Here is a 16,415-nt window from a genome sequence, read left to right as displayed (position 1 = left end):
GTTGAATGAATGGATGAATTAATCTTAATAGCAGTGTCCCTCTAAGAGGGGATGCTAATCAGGTTTTAGCAGAAAATAAATACAGTTGAATGAATGGATTGTCTCTATCTGTTGCTGAATTGTAAATTCCAAGCGCTTAGTACAGTGCTCTGCACATGGTAAGCGCTCAATAAATATAAATGGATGGATGGATGGATGGATGGATGGATGGATGGATGGATGGATGGATGAATTGTTCTTAATAGTAGTGTCCCTCTAAGAGGGGATGCTAAACCGGTTTTAGCAGAAAATAAATACAGTTGAATGATTGGATGAATTATTCTTAATAATAGTGTTCCTCTAACAGGGGATGCTGATCAGGTTTTAGCAGAAAATAAATACAGTTGAATGAATGGATTGTCTCTATCTGTTACTGAATTGTACATTCCAAGCGCCTAGTACAGTGCTCTGCACATGGTAAGCGCTCAATAAATATGAATGAATGAATGGATGAATTATTCTTATTAGTAGCCTTGCTCTAACGGGGATGCTCATCAAGTTTTAGCAGAAAATAAATACAGGTGGAATGAATGGATTGTCTCTATCTGTTGCCGAATTGTCCATTCCAAGCGCTTAGTACAGTGCTCTGCACATGGTAAGCGCTCAATAAATATGAATGAATGAATGAATGGATAAATGGATGAATATTCTGAATACTAGTGTCCCTCCAACAGGGGAGCTGATCAGGTTTTAGCAGAGAATAAATACAGTTGAATGAATGGATTGTCTCTATCTGTTGCCGAATTGTCCATTCCAAGCGCTTAGTACAGTGCTCTGCACATGGTAATTGCTCAATAAATCTGAATGAATGAATGAGTGAATCATTCTGATTAGTAGTGTTGCTCTAACAGGGGATGCTCATCAAGTTTTAGCAGAAAATAAATCCAGTGGAACGAATGGATTGTCTCTGCTGCCGAACTGTCCATTCCAAGCGCTTAGTACAGTGCCCTGTACATGGTAAGTGCTCAATAAATCTGAATGAATGAATGAGTGAATCATTCTGATTAGTAGTATTGCTCTAACAGGGGAGCTGATCAGGTTTTAGCAGAAAATAAATCCAGTGGAACGGATGCATTGTCTCTGCTGCCGAACTGTCCATTCCAAGCGCTTAGTACAGTGCCCTGTACATGGTAAGCGGTCAATAAATATGAATGAAGGAACGAATGGATGGATGGATTGTTCGTCATGGTAGTGTCCCTCTAACAGGGGATACTAATAAAGTTTTCGCAGAAAAAAAAAAAAAAAACCCTCCCCGGCTTTTTCCACGTGTCAGGGGCGTGACGGCGGAAGTGCCCGCGCGCGCTTCCCGGGGGCGGGGCCGAGGGTCGGGGGCTGGCGATTGGTCGGTTGGGGGAGCGGCGGGGTGATGGACGGGCGCGGCGGCGCATGCGCGGCGGCGGCGGCGGCGGCGGCGGCGTCGTCTTGTGTCGGTCCCGGCCGCCATGGCTCCGAAGGGCGGCCCCAAGCAGCAGTCGGAGGAGGACCTGCTCCTCCAGGATTTCAGCCGCAACCTGTCGGCCAAGTCCTCCGCGCTCTTCTTCGGGAACGCCTTCATCGTCTCCGCCATCCCCATCTGTGAGCCCCGCTTGCCCCCCCCCCCCGCCCCCCCAACGCCCCGCGCCCATTCCTTCCATCCGCTCGGGGCTGCCTGCAGAGCACTGGGCTAAGCGCTGGGGGAGGAAGAGGGTCATCAGGTGGGGCTCGCAGTCTTAATAATGTTGGCTTGAAGCGCCTACTATGTGCACAGCACTGTGCTAAGCGCTGGGGGAGATACAGGGGGGGTCCCCTGTCAGGCTCACAGTCTTAATAATGTTAGGATTGAAGCGCCTACTATGTGCAGAGCACTGGGCTAAGCGCTGGGGGAGGAAGAGGGTCATCAGGTGGGGCTCGCAGTCTTAATGATGTTAGGATTGAAGCGCTTACTATGTGCAGAGCACTGGGCTAAGCGCTGGGGGAGAGAGAGGGTCATCAGGTGGTCCCCTGTGCTAAGCGCTGGGGGAGATACGGGGGTGTCCCCTGTCAGGCTCACAGTCTTAATAATGTTAGGGTTGAAGCGCTTACTATGTGCAGAGCACTGGGCTAAGCGCTGGGGGAGGAAGAGGGTCATCAGGTGGGGCTCGCAGTCTTAATAATGTTTATGTTGGTATTTGTTAAGCGCTTACTATGTGCCGAGCACTGTTCTAAGCGCTGGGGTAGACATAGGGGAATCAGGTTGTCCCACGTGGGGCTCACAGTTTTCATCCCCATTTTACAGATGAGGGAACTGAGGCACAGAGAAGTGAAGTGACTCGCCCACAGTCACACAGCCGACAAGTGGCAGAGCTGGGATTCGAACTCATGAGCCCTGACTCCAAAGCCCGTGCTCTTTCCACTGAGCCACGCTGCTTCTCCTGAGCCACGCAATGTTGGCTTGAAGCGCCTACTATGTGCACAGCACTGTGCTAAGCGCTGGGGGAGATACAGGGGGGGTCCCCTGTCAGGCTCACAGTCTTAATAATGTTAGGATTGAAGCGCCTACTATGTGCAGAGCACTGGGCTAAGCGCTGGGGAAGGAAGAGGGTCATCAGGTGGGGCTCGCAGTCTTAATAATGTTAGGATTGAAGCGCTTACTATGTGCAGAGCACTGGGCTAAGCGCTGGGGGAGATACAGGGGGGTCCCCTGTCAGGCTCACAGTCTTAATAATGTTAGGATTGAAGCGCTTACTATGTGCAGAGCACTGGGCTAAGCGCTGGGGGAGAGAGAGGGTCATCAGGTGGTCCCCCATGAGGCTCGCAGTCTTAATAATGTTGATTTTAAGCGCTTACTATGTGCAGAGCACTGTGCTAGGCATTGGGGGACATACAGGGTCATCTGGTGGTACCCTGTGAGGCTCGCAGTCTTAATAATGTTGGTATTGAAGCGCTTACTATGTGCAGAGCACTGTGCTAAGCGCTGGGGGAGAGAGAGGGTCATCAGGTGGTCCCCCGTGGGGCTCACAGTCTTATTAATAATAGTAATGTTATTTGTTAAGCGTTTACTATGGGCAGAGCACTGTGCTAAGCGCTGGGGGAGATACAGGGTCATCAGGTGGCCCCACTTGGGGCTCACAGTCTTAACAATAATAATGTTGGTATTTGTTAAGCGCTTACTATAGGTCGAGCACTGTTCTAAGCACTGGGGTAGATAGAGGATCATCAGGTGGTCCCACCTGGGGCTCGCGGTCTTCATCCCCATTTTCCAGATGAGGTCACTGAGGCCTAGAGAAGTGAAGGGACTGGCCCAAAGTCACCCAGCTGACAGGTGGCCGAGCCGGGATTGGAACCCATGACCTCTGACTCCTTACCCCGGCTCTTTCTGCCGAGCCACGCTGCTCATCGTCCTCCCCACCTCTCCCCAACGCTTAACCCAGTGCTCTGCATGCCTTTCTTCGGTCGATTTATGGAGCGAGCGCTTACTGTGTGCAGAGCACTGCACTAAGCGCTTGGAAGGGACGATTCGGCAACAGATAGAGACAATCCCTGCCCAACAACGGGCTCCCAGTCTAAACACACACACACACACACACACACACTAAGCGCTCATTCCTTCGTTTTATTCAATCGTGTATTTATTCAATCATCATAGTATTTATTAAGCGCTTACTATGTGCCAAGCACTGTTCCCAGGGCTTATTGTGTGCAGAGCACTGGACTAAGCGCTTGGAGAGAACAGTTGGGGCGCAGAGGCGATCGTACTTTCAATTCAGACTTTATCGAGCGCTTACCGTGTGCAGAGCGCTCGGCTAAGCGCTTAGAAAGTACAGTTCGGCAGCAGATGGAGACAATCAGAGAGGAGAGAGCCAGGAGCCACGTCAGCACAAGGAGCGGCTCCGAGGGGGAGAGGGAAGGCACCGAGAAAAAACATCGTCAGCTCATCCGTCTCCCCCTTTCCCGACCGTGAGCCTCTTGTTGGGGCAGGGATTTTCTATATTTGCTGCTGAATTGTACTTTCCAAACGCTTAGTACAGTGCTCCGCACACGGTGAGCGCTTCATAAATACGCCTGAATGAATGAAAGCCCTGTTGCGCCCTCCCAAGCGCTTAGGACGGCGCTCTGCACTCACTACGAGCTGAATAAATGCCGTTTATTCAGTAGTATTTTATTCATTCAGTAGTATTTATTGAGCGCTTGGTATGTGCAGAGCGCCGTACTGAGCGCTTGGAACGGACAAATCGGTAACAGGGACCGTCTCTGCCCTTTGGTGGGCCTGCAGTCTGATCGGGGGAGACGGACAGACATGAACAGTGGCGATAAATAGAATCAAGGGGATGAACGTCTCATTGAAACGATAGCAGATAAATAGAATCAAGGCGATGGACATCTCATTAACAAAATGCCACTGCACGCGTGGCAGGGATTCATTCGTTCGGTCGTCTTGATTGAGCACTTAGCGGGTGCAGAGCACTAAGTGCTTGGGAGTGTGCAGTAAGTAAAACAGCAGACAGTCCCAACCCCTGGATCCCGCAGTGATCTTCCCACTCGGGACACTTTCCCGATGAGAGGATTAAAACTAGGGGCCGCCCCGGGTTTGCCCTAAACCCAGAGTCACGGAATTAGCTGGTAGTGAAAAAATGGGGATGGGCTGTTTCCGGACTTGCCTGGATTTCAAAGGGAGTGGAGTCCTAGGCCGGTGACTTCTCCTTGCTTCTGGTGGATATCCTCGAGCGTGGGCCTCCTAGGCCGGGTTTGTCTTTTCATTCATTTATTCATTCAGTAGTATTTATGGAGCGCTTACTATGTGCAGAGCACTGTACTAAGCGCTTGGAATGGACAGTTCGGCAACAGATAGAGACAGTCCCTGCCCATTGACGGGCTCACAGTCTAATGGGGGGAGGCAGACGGACAAAAACAAAACAACTTAATCATGATAAATAGAATGAAGGGGATCTGTACCTCATTAACAAAATAAACAGGGTCATAAAAATACCTACAAATGAGCACAGGGCCGAGGGGAAGGGAGAGGGGGAGGAGCAGAGGGAAGGTGGGGGAAGGGGGCTTAGCTGAGGGGAGGGGAAGGGGGGGTAGAGCATAATAGGGGTGTTAAACACTGCCCTAAGCAATGGAGTAAGTTCCCTGTGGACTTTATCTCTGTCCCAGGTGGGGGTCGGGGTCCAAGGGGAGGGCAATTAATACCACTTCGCAGTTGAGAACATTGAGGCTAAGAAAAGTTAAGCGACTTGCCCAACCTCACGTAATAGACAAGTTCCGGAGCTGGGATTTAGAACCCAGGTCTCCTGACTCCCAGGTCCGTACGCCTTCCCTTAGGCCGTGCTGCCCAGTGTTAGCGCTAAAGCTTCTGGAACCCGTTGTCGACGGGACCGCGAGCCAAAAAGTTTGAACCCACCGTCGTTTTTGTTCTTGGCAGGGCTGTATTGGCGAATATGGCATATGGATCTTGTCCAGTCTGCTGTTCTGTACAGTGTGATGACTCTTGTCAGCACCTACTTAGTAGCTTTTGCATACAAGAATGTCAAGTTTGTTCTCAAACACAAGTAAGTGTGATTTATTTTTCTCACCTTCTCTCCTCCCCGCCCCCCAAACCAAAGCCCCTGTCTTGTGCGCTGGACCAGTCTGCGGGGGAGCGAGTGGGTTTCCTGGGATGATTTTTCCAGAGAACGTGGATTTGTTCCAAGTCCCCACTGGGCAGATTTCACCACAAACGTCTGCTTAGGGTTAGCTGGAATCGTTCAACCCCAACCGACATATTTAGAGCGGTGTTCCATCGGTGCCGGGGTAGTGTAGGGGAATTTTCAGAAATTTGCATGAGGTACACACGGACCGGTCCGGTTGTTTCGGTGAAGAGTGGGGGGTTGGGAGTGGTGAGGCCTGAGGCTAGAGAAGCAGCCTGGCTCAGTGGCAAGAGCCCGGGCTTGGGAGTCAGAGGTCATGGGTTCGAATCCCGGCTGTGCCACTAGTCAGCTGTGTGACTGTGGGCAAGTCTCTTCACTTCTCTGTGCCTCAGTTCCCTCATCTGTAAAATGGGGATTAAGACTTTGAGCCTCCCGTGGGACAACCTGATTACCCTGTATCTACCCCAGCGCTTAGAACAGTGCTCTGCACATAGTAAGCGCTTAACAAATACCAACATAATTATTATTACAGCGGCTTTGCTCGGGACGAGGTGGCTCCTCTCTGCTTCCGCCCCGCCGTGGGTGCAGCCGGTGCCGCCCGCCCACCCCCGTCCGTGGCAGCCCCCGCTCTGGGGGCCGGGGATCGCAGGGGTGGCCGACTGCACCCTTAGCGAGGGGCTGGGCCCCGCCGCGGGGGAAATGAAGGCTTCTGCCACCACCTGCCGGCATTCAAGGGGCTGGCTGGCCATCCCTCAGTCGGCCTCCCGGAAACCCCGGGCGACAACGGGCCGGGTCACAGTCCATTCCTACTCGATTGTAAACTCCTGGAGAGCGGGGCTGTAGTCCATCAGGCGGTCCTATTTATGGAATGCTCGCTGTGTGAAAGAGCACTGTACTAGGCTCTTGGGAATGTGAAGGGTAACGAAACTAACTCTCTTCTCCTCTTCAAAGCCCTACTGAGAGCTCACCTCCTCCAGGAGGCCTTCCCAGACTGAGCCCCCTTTCCCTCTACTCCTTTTCCCCTTCCTCTCCCCCCCCCCCGCCTCTGCTCCTCCCCCTTTCCCCTCCCCTCAGCACTGTGCATATTTTTATATATTTTTTATCACCCTATTTATTTGGTTGATGAGGGGCATATCTCCATGATTATTTATCTTGATGAAGTTTTGTTGTGTTTTGCTTTACTGTCTGTCACCCCCGTTTAGACTGTGAGCCCATTATTGGGCAGGGATTGTCTCTGTTGCCGAATTGTCCATTCCAAGCGCCTAGTACGGTGCTCTGCACATAGTAAGCGCTCAATAAATACTACTGAATGAGGTGACAGAAGCATTCCCTGCCCACGATGAGCTTACAAGTCTAGAGGGATCGTGCCAACCAACTCTGCTGTCCTCTTCCAGTGCGTTTATGGGACTCTCTGTACAGAGTCAGCAGATAGAAATAGGATTGATCGGTGCAGAGCATTTTAGTCTCTTCTAGCCCATCTCCGTTTTATCACCCGGCTGCCGCCCTGGGTGCTTTTAGGGAGACGGGGAGCAGATTATAAGGGGTGAAGTAGGGCCGGCAGCACCCCAGGGTGTGAGCCCTGCCCTCTGGGCCAAGGAGAGGCCTACCTCAAGAATCACTACCCCAGCTCCCTGGCCTTGTTTCCATGAACACGGCTTGGCGTTTTGCACCGAATAGGCATTCAGAGGATTTCGGTTCTAATATCCCAACTCTGCCATTTGCCAGCTGTGTGTCCCTGGGCAAGTCCCCTAACTTCTCTGTGCCTCAGTTTCCTCGTCTGTAAAACAGCGCCGAAATAACCATTCTCGCCCCTACGGAGACTGTGAGCTCCAGTTGGGACGGGGATGGTCTCCAAACGGATTACCTTGTATCTACCCCAGTGTCTAGAACAGTGTCTGGCACATACAAAGCAATTACCAATACCACAATCATTATTATTCTTATTATCATTGATTCCACTACAGGCTCGAGCGAGGGGTTAAACTAGAAAAGATAGTTATTGGACCTCTTTTTATCTGGCTAGCAAGTCATTGTGTCGGTGCCTTTAAGGAATAGGATATTTATTATTATTTATTTATATTTTCTCAGGCATCAGGTTTGCCCTGGTTGCTAATAAACATCTATGCGCATCTTTTCATAGAGGTAGTCACTAGTCCAGTCTTGAATGTTTCTTATGAACTTTTCTGGCGAATAGTCAGTGATATTTATTGAGCACTTACTATCTGTAGAGACTTCTGTACCGGCCGGATTCGTTGCAGTAAGTTGAACGGATAGCCACATAGCTATGAAATCAAATGTTCTCATCTTCAGTAACACAGTCAGTTACTGACAAGCAGTGCCAGAAGTTGTAATTTGTTCAATATCACTAAGAGGGTCATCAGAAATAGTGTTAAAAGTGAGCTTATTTCAGATGTGGGGCTCACCGAAAAATGGAGAAAAACTAAAAAAAAAAAACCACCCCTAAAGTAGATTAAATAGATTAAAAAAAAACTTTTGAAGTGGCAGCCCCGTTGTCAATGTGATAAGATGCTTTTGTTAGCATTTCACCGAGCTGTGCCAGTCCAAGTTCCTGGCAGACTGGAATTTGGCCAATCAATCAGTGGTATTTAGTGAGCACTTACTCCGCACAGAACGTTGATCTCAGCACTTGGGAGAGTCCAGTTGAGCTAGTAGGCAGGAACCTTCCCTCAAGAAGCTTAGAATCAATCCATTGGAGGAGATGGACCCTGCCCCGGTACCCTGGGTAACTCAACCATCACCATAAAACTTGACAGTGGCTTTTTGGTTCTCTGGCAGTTTGGCTTGAGGCCTCTTCAGAGGACCTGCTCCACTTGGTGGGTGTTCTAAGGGTAACTGGCCTGAAGTGGACCCTGCTTCTACTTTGGGGAGCTTTTGAAAGGTGCCGACCTGTTCCAAGCCCCCTGGGATGTTCAAGTTCCATGGAAGCCCTCTCCTGACCCTCCTCTTGCTGATCCTCTTCCTCCTCCTCTTCCTCTCCTCCTTTTTCTCCTTCTCCTTTACCTCCTCCCCTCTTCCTCTTTCTCCTTCTCCTTCTCCCCCCTTCCTCCTTTTCCCAGGTCACTTGTGGCCTACTGGAGTGGGCAGACCTGAGGCCTCCTCAGCCTGATGATGTCCTGGTGGTCCTATAGTGTCCCAGACCACCCGGGGTCTGTATTTCAGTGTGTCATTTGTCAGCTCTGAAGTGTTGAATGAACAGCATCGCACTCTCATTCCATTCCCCGTGGAGGCACGGTTCCAGACAGAGCCGTGGGGAACTGATGTGAGGAGGCGACGGAGAGGGGCCTGGACCCCCTAATGCTCACTCGGGGCCTCGCCTTTACTGCTCAGGCCACCCCGGATCCCTTTGGGACCCACAGGATCTCCTCCCTCCACTCTCGCGACCCTCTGGGAAGGCCCGCACAAAGCCGGGTTGGAAGGTCAGAGGAGGGGGAGGTGGGAGGGCCTCTCTCCTCTGCAGGAGATGGAGGTGCAGAATCGGGACTCTTGCCGTGGGGCTTGGGAACTGGAAAGCAAGTCCTGGGCTTTCTGTGGAAGTTATCACTGGGTCCCTGACGTTTTTTGCCGCATACTGGATTTCCCACAGCAGGTTAGGCAAGTGGCTGGCATTGGGATTGGCCATTCCAAATGGCTTGTTTTAAGGCTAGGCCCTCAGGGAAACTCAGATAAGTCAGCAGAGCTGAAGGAAAAAAACAAACCCAAAATGGGCCCTGTCGCCTCTTCCATATAGGCTTTCCCCAATACCATATTTTCATGCTCCTGTTCTAGGGGGTGGGTTCTGATCATTTCTTTTGGGGGGCAGGGAGGGCTATTCCCCAGAGACAGCTGGAAGTTTCTTGGAACTTGAAAATGCATACAGTTTCCCTGAGAGGGTGGTTAGTGACATGGTGCTTTTAAAAATCAGATTTGGAGTTTACCGTTCATCTTGCCACCAGAGGCTGAGATTTGCTGCTGATTTCCTCCACTTCCAAATCCTCCTGAGATTTTGAAGTTAAAAGAAGGGAGTTTATTTTTGCAGCCGAACTGGGGGCCTTTGGCCCTGATTGGGCAGCAGTCTCACGTCTCGTTCGGTGGAACTGGTTGGTGCCTAGGTCGTCTCCTCGATGCCGGGAAATAGCCTTAAGCCTCTTAACTTCTGCTTCCATTGTACATATCTAGTTTGCCAGGTACTCTCTCCCTTTGATAAAGCGATCGCAACCTTGGAAGCCCTCCAAGGCCTTGGCGTGAGCATGGTCCTCAGCCTCCCCTGGGGGTTTTGCTGTTCATGTTACAAAACTCCAAGCCCCGGTCTCAGGACTTTATGTCCAACATGTTTTCTTCTAACGTAAAGCATTGCGGAGCTGCCGGGCTCAATTGCAAGAACAAACTGTGTGTGTACGTGTTTGTGTGTGTGAGGGTGTAGTCCTCGTGCCCCAAGCGTGCCGGGAACCAAGCGTGGCTGAGTGGAAAGGGCATGAGCTTGGGAGTCAGAGTACGTGGGTTCTAATCCCGGTTCCACCACTTGTCGGCTTTGTGACCTTGGGCAAGTAACTTCGCTTCTCTGTGCCTCAGTTACCTCATCTGTAAAATGGGGCTTGAGACTGTGACCACCTTGTGGGACAACCTGATTACACCGTACCTACCCCAGGGCTTAGAACAGTGCCTGGCATATAGTAAGCACTTAACAAATACCATAATTATTATTGTTTGGTCATTCATTTTTTTCCTTATTTTTTTAAACAGAGTAGCTCAGAAGAGAGAGGATGCCGTTTCCAAGGAAGTTACTCGCAAACTTTCTGAGGCTGACAATCGGAAGATGTCTCGGAAGGAGAAGGATGAAAGGTTAGACTCCTTGGGTAAAGGGGGAGACGCTTTACTGGAAAGGTACTTAGAGGGTCGCCTCCTTGGGCAAAGAGTACCCCAGTAAAGTACTTCTAAAGAGAAACAAAATCCTGATTTTTGGCTTTTGTAATTTGGAGAGCCAAGCAATAGTGCTGAAGGGTTGCTTGTAGAGATTCCAAAGAGAGCTTTCCAAGGAGCAAGTAGGACAGCTTTTCGGGAGTTGCTTATAGCATAATCCATGCTAATGGGTGACGGGAATACATGGATAATGTAGAATCCCAGTTAATCCCCCCAGACTCCTCCCACTTGAAACCATTCACCAGAGCAGCTGCCTGTGCACAGGCATGATGGACTCCCGCCGCTTTCCCTGAGTCCCTGTTAGCAGAGGGGTTTTTTAGTAGATACTCAAGTTTCAGACTAGCGAAAGGAGAAGAGCCAAAGGCTTGATCCGCCAGCGCTGGAACAATCAAGAATTTGCTATGCTTGCAAGCTGCCAGATAGCATAGGACAGCGGGTTTTGGATTTTGCAACTCGAGGGCCACTTAAGCAGGTAAGAGGCCCCAAAGACCACTTTCGGGGTGAGCGAAGTGGGGAGAGGAGGAGGAGGAGGAAAAGGGTAGCTTTCCAATCCTGAACGCTTTAGCTTCCCGGGGAGGGGAAAGGAGAAGGGCTGCCTCACAGTCCAGACGTCTTCCCCGAGCACGCCATCCTGAGAAAATGGCTTAATATACAAACTTGAATGATCACCCTTTTTTTTTTTTATCTGAGCACCTGTACAAAGCAACACATAAGAAACGATCCCGCCTGTGGAGATACGATTGCTAGGCTAGAATACGGGATCTCGAGGGGAAAATGCAACAGATACATGTTTGGGTAGGCTCCCATAGTAGTAATATTTACGGAGTGTGACTTGTTTCGGTGGTTTGGGAAGTACCCCTCATTAGCACCCTGCTGGATTTATGATGACCACAGGAGGTGTTGATATCTTGTCCTCTCCTAGAGGATAAGTTCCCTGTGGGCCGGTTTCATGTCACTTGGTTTGTCTGCATTTTCCTAGTATAGTGCATCACACCAAGTGGGCACTCAATCTTGCCAATGCTATGCCTGCTACCACTCCGACACCATAAAGAAGTGAAAGATTTTCTCTCCACGAGGGTCACCGGGGCGGGGGACGTGGCACAGTGGCTCGAACACGGGCCTGACAGTCTGAAATTTATGGGTTCTAATCCCGGTTCCGCCGCTTGTCTGCTTTGTGGCCTCGGACAAGTCGCTTAACTTCTCTGGGCCTCAGTTACCACATCTGGAAAATGGGGATTGAGACTGGGAGCCCCACGTGGGACAGGGACTGTGGTCCACCTGATTTGCTCGTATCCACCTCAGCGCTTAGTACAGTGCCTGCCACATAGTAAGCACTTAAAGAACGTAATTTCTGTTATTATATGGGACAGGGACTGTGTCCAATTCGATTTGCTTGGCTCCACCCCTGCGTTTAGTACGGTGCCTGGCACAAAGTAATCGTTTCACAAATATCGTTGATAAAAGACAGAAAGTTATTTAGAAGGTAGAGTGGTCAGAATAAATAATCGAAGATGCAGTTGAATAGATTAGGTAGACGGAAGTGCCCGGGATATTCCCCGTGGGCTGGGAAAGTGCCCCTTGCTTCTGTTGTACTTTCCCAAGCACTTAGTGTGGTGCATTTGGTGAATGCCATTCGTACCAGTCGCTGCCACTTTGGCCTCGAGGAATGTGGGGAATTTGGGCAGGAGTCTGACAGAATGATCTGTCCTTGGGAATTCAGTTTCAGCAAATAACATTTTAACCCCTGAAATCCCCTGGGCCACCCCGCCTCGGAGTCGTTCGAGCCAGGTTCCGGTCTCCGCGCCTTTGGCACCTGTGAACGGTCCGTCCGGTTTCTGTTCACACGCAGAATCTTGTGGAAGAAAAACGAAGTCGCCGATTACGAAGCCACGACGTTTTCCATCTTCTACAACAACACCCTCTTCCTGGTCTTGGTCATCATCGCTTCGTTCTTTGTCCTGAAGAACTTCAACCCCACGGTGTATCCTTTCCTCGGCTTGAACGTTCTAAAACCCTTGGGATAAGATTGGAATTAGCCAGTGTTCCGTCGTCCTGTCCCCCAGTGCTCTTTGGCAACTTTCCATCGAGAAATAACATTTGCATGTTCTTTCTATTTATTTAGCCCACCAAGCATTCTGGCCTTCGGGCACCTGTATGGATGCCATGGGAAAGGATAATTCCGTTCATTGTGACTAGGGAACGAAGTCGTGGAGAGACACTCAAAGTAGACCTCCGAGGACTTGGGGACCGGTCCGAGTGACGTCCCTAGAGCAGAATTTGCACCCTCGATAACAGAAGATTGGTTTTCTCTGAGATTTCTCAAACGTGGTGAGGATTTGTCACCTCCCAGTGATGTTTTTGGGGTAAAATGGAGGCTGTATTAGAGCAGCCGAGCTGACTAAGGTCCCTGCGTCGATTCCCCTAAGACCGGTCCACTTTTAAATTCCCGTCTTGAGGCGACGGGCCAGAGGCCTGTCGTCTTCCCTTGGTTCCCTGTGCAGAACTACCGGTCCGCCGGCGCTAGGGGCCCCGTTTTGTACGCGCCCCGGGGCCGGTTTTGTAAGCAGCAACGCAGCTGGCCCCGAGAACGGGGGAGGACGTTGGCACGTGGGGATGGCCGGCCGACCGCAGCGGCAGCTGCCTCGAAATCGGAAAGGGGCCGGCGGAAGTGGCTGCACTTCTAAGTCCCATCTACCTCCCCCTTTTCCTTCCCGTTCCCCGGTGGGGGTGGGGGTGGCTCACCGCAGCGGCAGCTGCCTCGAAACCGGGAAGGGGCCGAGGTGGCCGCACTCCTGCACTTCAAGTCCCATCCACCTCCACTTCTCCCCTCCTGTTCCCTGGCGGGGGTGGAGTGACCCACCACAGCCTCACCAGTTTGGTCTTTGGCCCTCAGACGAAACTGAATACTTGACCCCTTCCCTCTGCCTTTAGCTTCACTCCTCCTCCACGAAACACCCCCACAGGCCCTGAGGTCGATTGAGGAAGTGGGCCAGTTTCCCCCTCCCTGTCCTCAGCCCTGTATAATGACTTTTGCAAGACTCAAGGGGATTCAGATAGGCGTCCTGGTAGTCTAGACTTCCACCTAAAATATTTGATTTTCTCACTCCGGTTGCAACACATTTCCTGCTCCTGTTGCTTTTCAAGCCTCAAAATCCTCCCTCTCTAGAGCACATTTTTAGACTTCAGAGGTTTCAGCAGCGTTGTTGGGATTGAGCAGCTCACGCCGAGGTAGAACGGGGGCTGTGTGGGGAGATTGAATCCGATGCTTTTAAAGTTGTGCCTTAACTCTTGCCTTCTCAGAAACTATATTCTGACCATAAGTGCTTCTTCTGGGTTGATTGCCCTGTTGTCTACTGGCTCCAAATAGCCCGAGGAGGATGCCGCCCATCTGCTCTTTTGTTATGGGTGGGCTGGGGGAGGTGGAAATGCTAAAGTGGTCCTTCCGGGGAGGGGCCTGGTGGGAACTGTTTTGTAGAGTTTGAAGGCTGGAAGTTCTTTTGCTTTGTTTTTTGACCAAGCACATTTTTTTTTTTTTTTTTAAATACAAAGCTTTGATTTTCAGCTGGCTTGACAGATTGTTGAAGTAAAATAAATTAAAAAGAAAACTCAGTGTACCAGGTCACATATTAAACGGGGAAACTGCCTTGTCATAATCATGTCAATTAGAGAAGAAAACAATTTGTTTCTTGGACTTGTCAGAGGTCACCGTAACCTGGGCTGGGCTGCTGTTAGTTGTAATGGCAGTAAGAAGTTAATAACTTGTTCTCCGTATTTCAAGAATGACAACTTTTTTTCTTCCCAACATAAATATGAAAATCAAGCCTGGTTTTTCTCATCTGATCGGGAGCCTTAACTCATTGAAGTTTCAAGAAAGATCCATCCCACCCACCTGCAAACTGTTCCCGATCTTGTATTTTAAAATCCTTTAATAATAAAAAGTTGGAAACATGACTTCCTGGACTCTGGGCTGTTTTGAAAGTTGGAATTCTTTCTCTTTTTTCTTTTTTTTTTCTTTTTTTAGCTGAGATTGTTGGCAACTGTGGAAATGGCCTAAAAATAAAGTGTAGGCTGATGGATGAGGGCTGGGCTGGACAGATTGGGGCTGTCTGAAGGAGAAATTTTAGAATTTCGCTTCGTGGCGTCAGCGTGAAGGATCAACCCTTCCTGTGGCCAATCTGGGTAGGGGGATGGGGTCAGGCACCCTTAATAACAATAAAGATATTTAGCGCTTACTCTGTGTTAAACACTGTGTCTAAGTGCCAGAGAAGGTACAAGATAACCTGATCGGACACAGTCCCTGTCCCGCGTAGGACTCACAATCCAAGTAGAGGGAACAGGCACTGAGTCCTATATTCAGTGAGGGAAGTGAGGTCCAGAGAAGTTGAATAACTTGCCCAAGGTTACACAGCAGGCATGTGGTGGAGGTAGGATTAGAACACGGGTCCCCTGACCGACCCGTGCTTTTTCCACTAGGCCATGTCACTCCTCCTTGAATAGTTTTGGGTAACAAGGGGAAGTCACCCAAACCCCAGCCCCACCAGCCTTGCCAACAGCATGGTCTCGGTGACCTCACCTGGTCCCCGGAGGGACGCAGAGAAGTACAAGCGTGCTCTACCAAGCCAAGTCCGACGGCCGAGATACAATTCTAACCTGAGATCGGGGTTCTCTGGCAGCCTGTGAAGTTGTGTTTGGCGGCCTTCCTCTCGAGCCGTATCAGGTAAGTCAGCCTTGCGGATTCCCGTTCCGTCTCGCTCTTGGCTCCAGCAGCTGCTGGACACCGAGAAAAGCTTCCCCCCTCCTAGACTGTAAACTCGCTGTGGACAGGGAGCGTGTCTACCGAGTCCGTTAGACTGTAGTCTCCCAAGTGCTTAGTACAGTGGTCCGCACATAGTAAGCGTTCAATAAAGCAGAAGGACCTGGATTCTAATCCCAGCTCTGCCGCTTGGCTGCATGACCTAGGGTAAGTCACTTCACTCCTTGGTGCCTCAGTTATCTCATTTGGTAAAATGGGATTAAGACGGTGAGCCCAATGTGGGACCAGATGGGTCTAAACTGATTAGCTTGTACCTACGCCAGCGCTTAGTACAGTCCCTGCCCCAGAGTAAGCGCTTAACAAATACAATAAAGTGCTTACTATGTGCCAAGCACTTTCTAGGCACCGGAGTAGATGCAAGGTAATCGGGTTGTCCTACCTGGGGCTCACAATCTTAATCCCCATTTTACAGATGAGGTAACTGAGGCACAGAGAAGTTAAGTGGCTTGCCCAAGGTCACACAGCAGACAAGCGGCAGAGCTGGGATTAGAACCCATGGCCTCCGACTCCCAAGCCGGCGCCCTTTCCACTGAGCCATGCTGCTCCTCTGATCGAGTCATTGATTGAGCTCACAGTGAAGAAACTACACTTCTCCTATGAAAATCTTTCCTTGGACTGTTTCTCAGTTTTGAACTAGCTCTTTTTGAGGGTGCTTGGTTTGGAGCAGCTCCCTGCCAACTCTCCTGTGACCAATCTACTACCCTGCAACATCCGGAGGAGAATTCCTAATTCGGCCCAAGTTGAGCGGTAACCTCTGGACCATTTTCTCACAGGCTCATTCCAGGAGGGACTGAATTCTGCCAGCAAAACAAAGGATTTGCTCAATTTTTCCAGTACCTCAGCCGGAGTGTAAGCTAAAATATTACTATGACTTTAACTGGCCTCAGGCCGTCCACTCTCAACTGACCAGAACCTCTGCCCCAGGTGAGGCCAGATGGCGGAACACGCAGATTCCACAGAAATTCTGTTCCTCCTTCCTCAGACCCCCAAGTTTTGCTTGTCAGAGTCCACCACGTCAGAACCCGATGTGATTCCGAGGGAATCCGTGGAAGATTTCC

General features: G+C 50.4%; 1 protein-coding gene across 1 annotated transcript; it reads left to right on the top strand.

Moving 5' to 3' along the window:
- The first annotated feature begins 1,448 nt into the window (after nucleotides 1-1,448).
- On the top strand, nucleotides 1,449-14,495 carry SSR3 (signal sequence receptor subunit 3). The gene is made up of 5 exons (XM_029069906.1): nucleotides 1,449-1,614; nucleotides 5,423-5,549; nucleotides 10,368-10,466; nucleotides 12,394-12,525; nucleotides 13,845-14,495. Exons 1-5 carry the CDS (start codon nucleotides 1,482-1,484, stop codon nucleotides 13,909-13,911), a joined length of 558 nt encoding a protein of 185 aa, XP_028925739.1. The 5' UTR covers nucleotides 1,449-1,481; the 3' UTR covers nucleotides 13,912-14,495.
- The last annotated feature ends 1,920 nt before the right edge of the window (nucleotides 14,496-16,415 follow it).

This window comes from Ornithorhynchus anatinus, chromosome 1 (assembly GCF_004115215.2).
Source record: "Ornithorhynchus anatinus isolate Pmale09 chromosome 1, mOrnAna1.pri.v4, whole genome shotgun sequence".
NCBI lineage: Eukaryota > Metazoa > Chordata > Mammalia > Monotremata > Ornithorhynchidae > Ornithorhynchus > Ornithorhynchus anatinus.
This window is presented reverse-complemented; position numbering and strand designations above follow the sequence as displayed.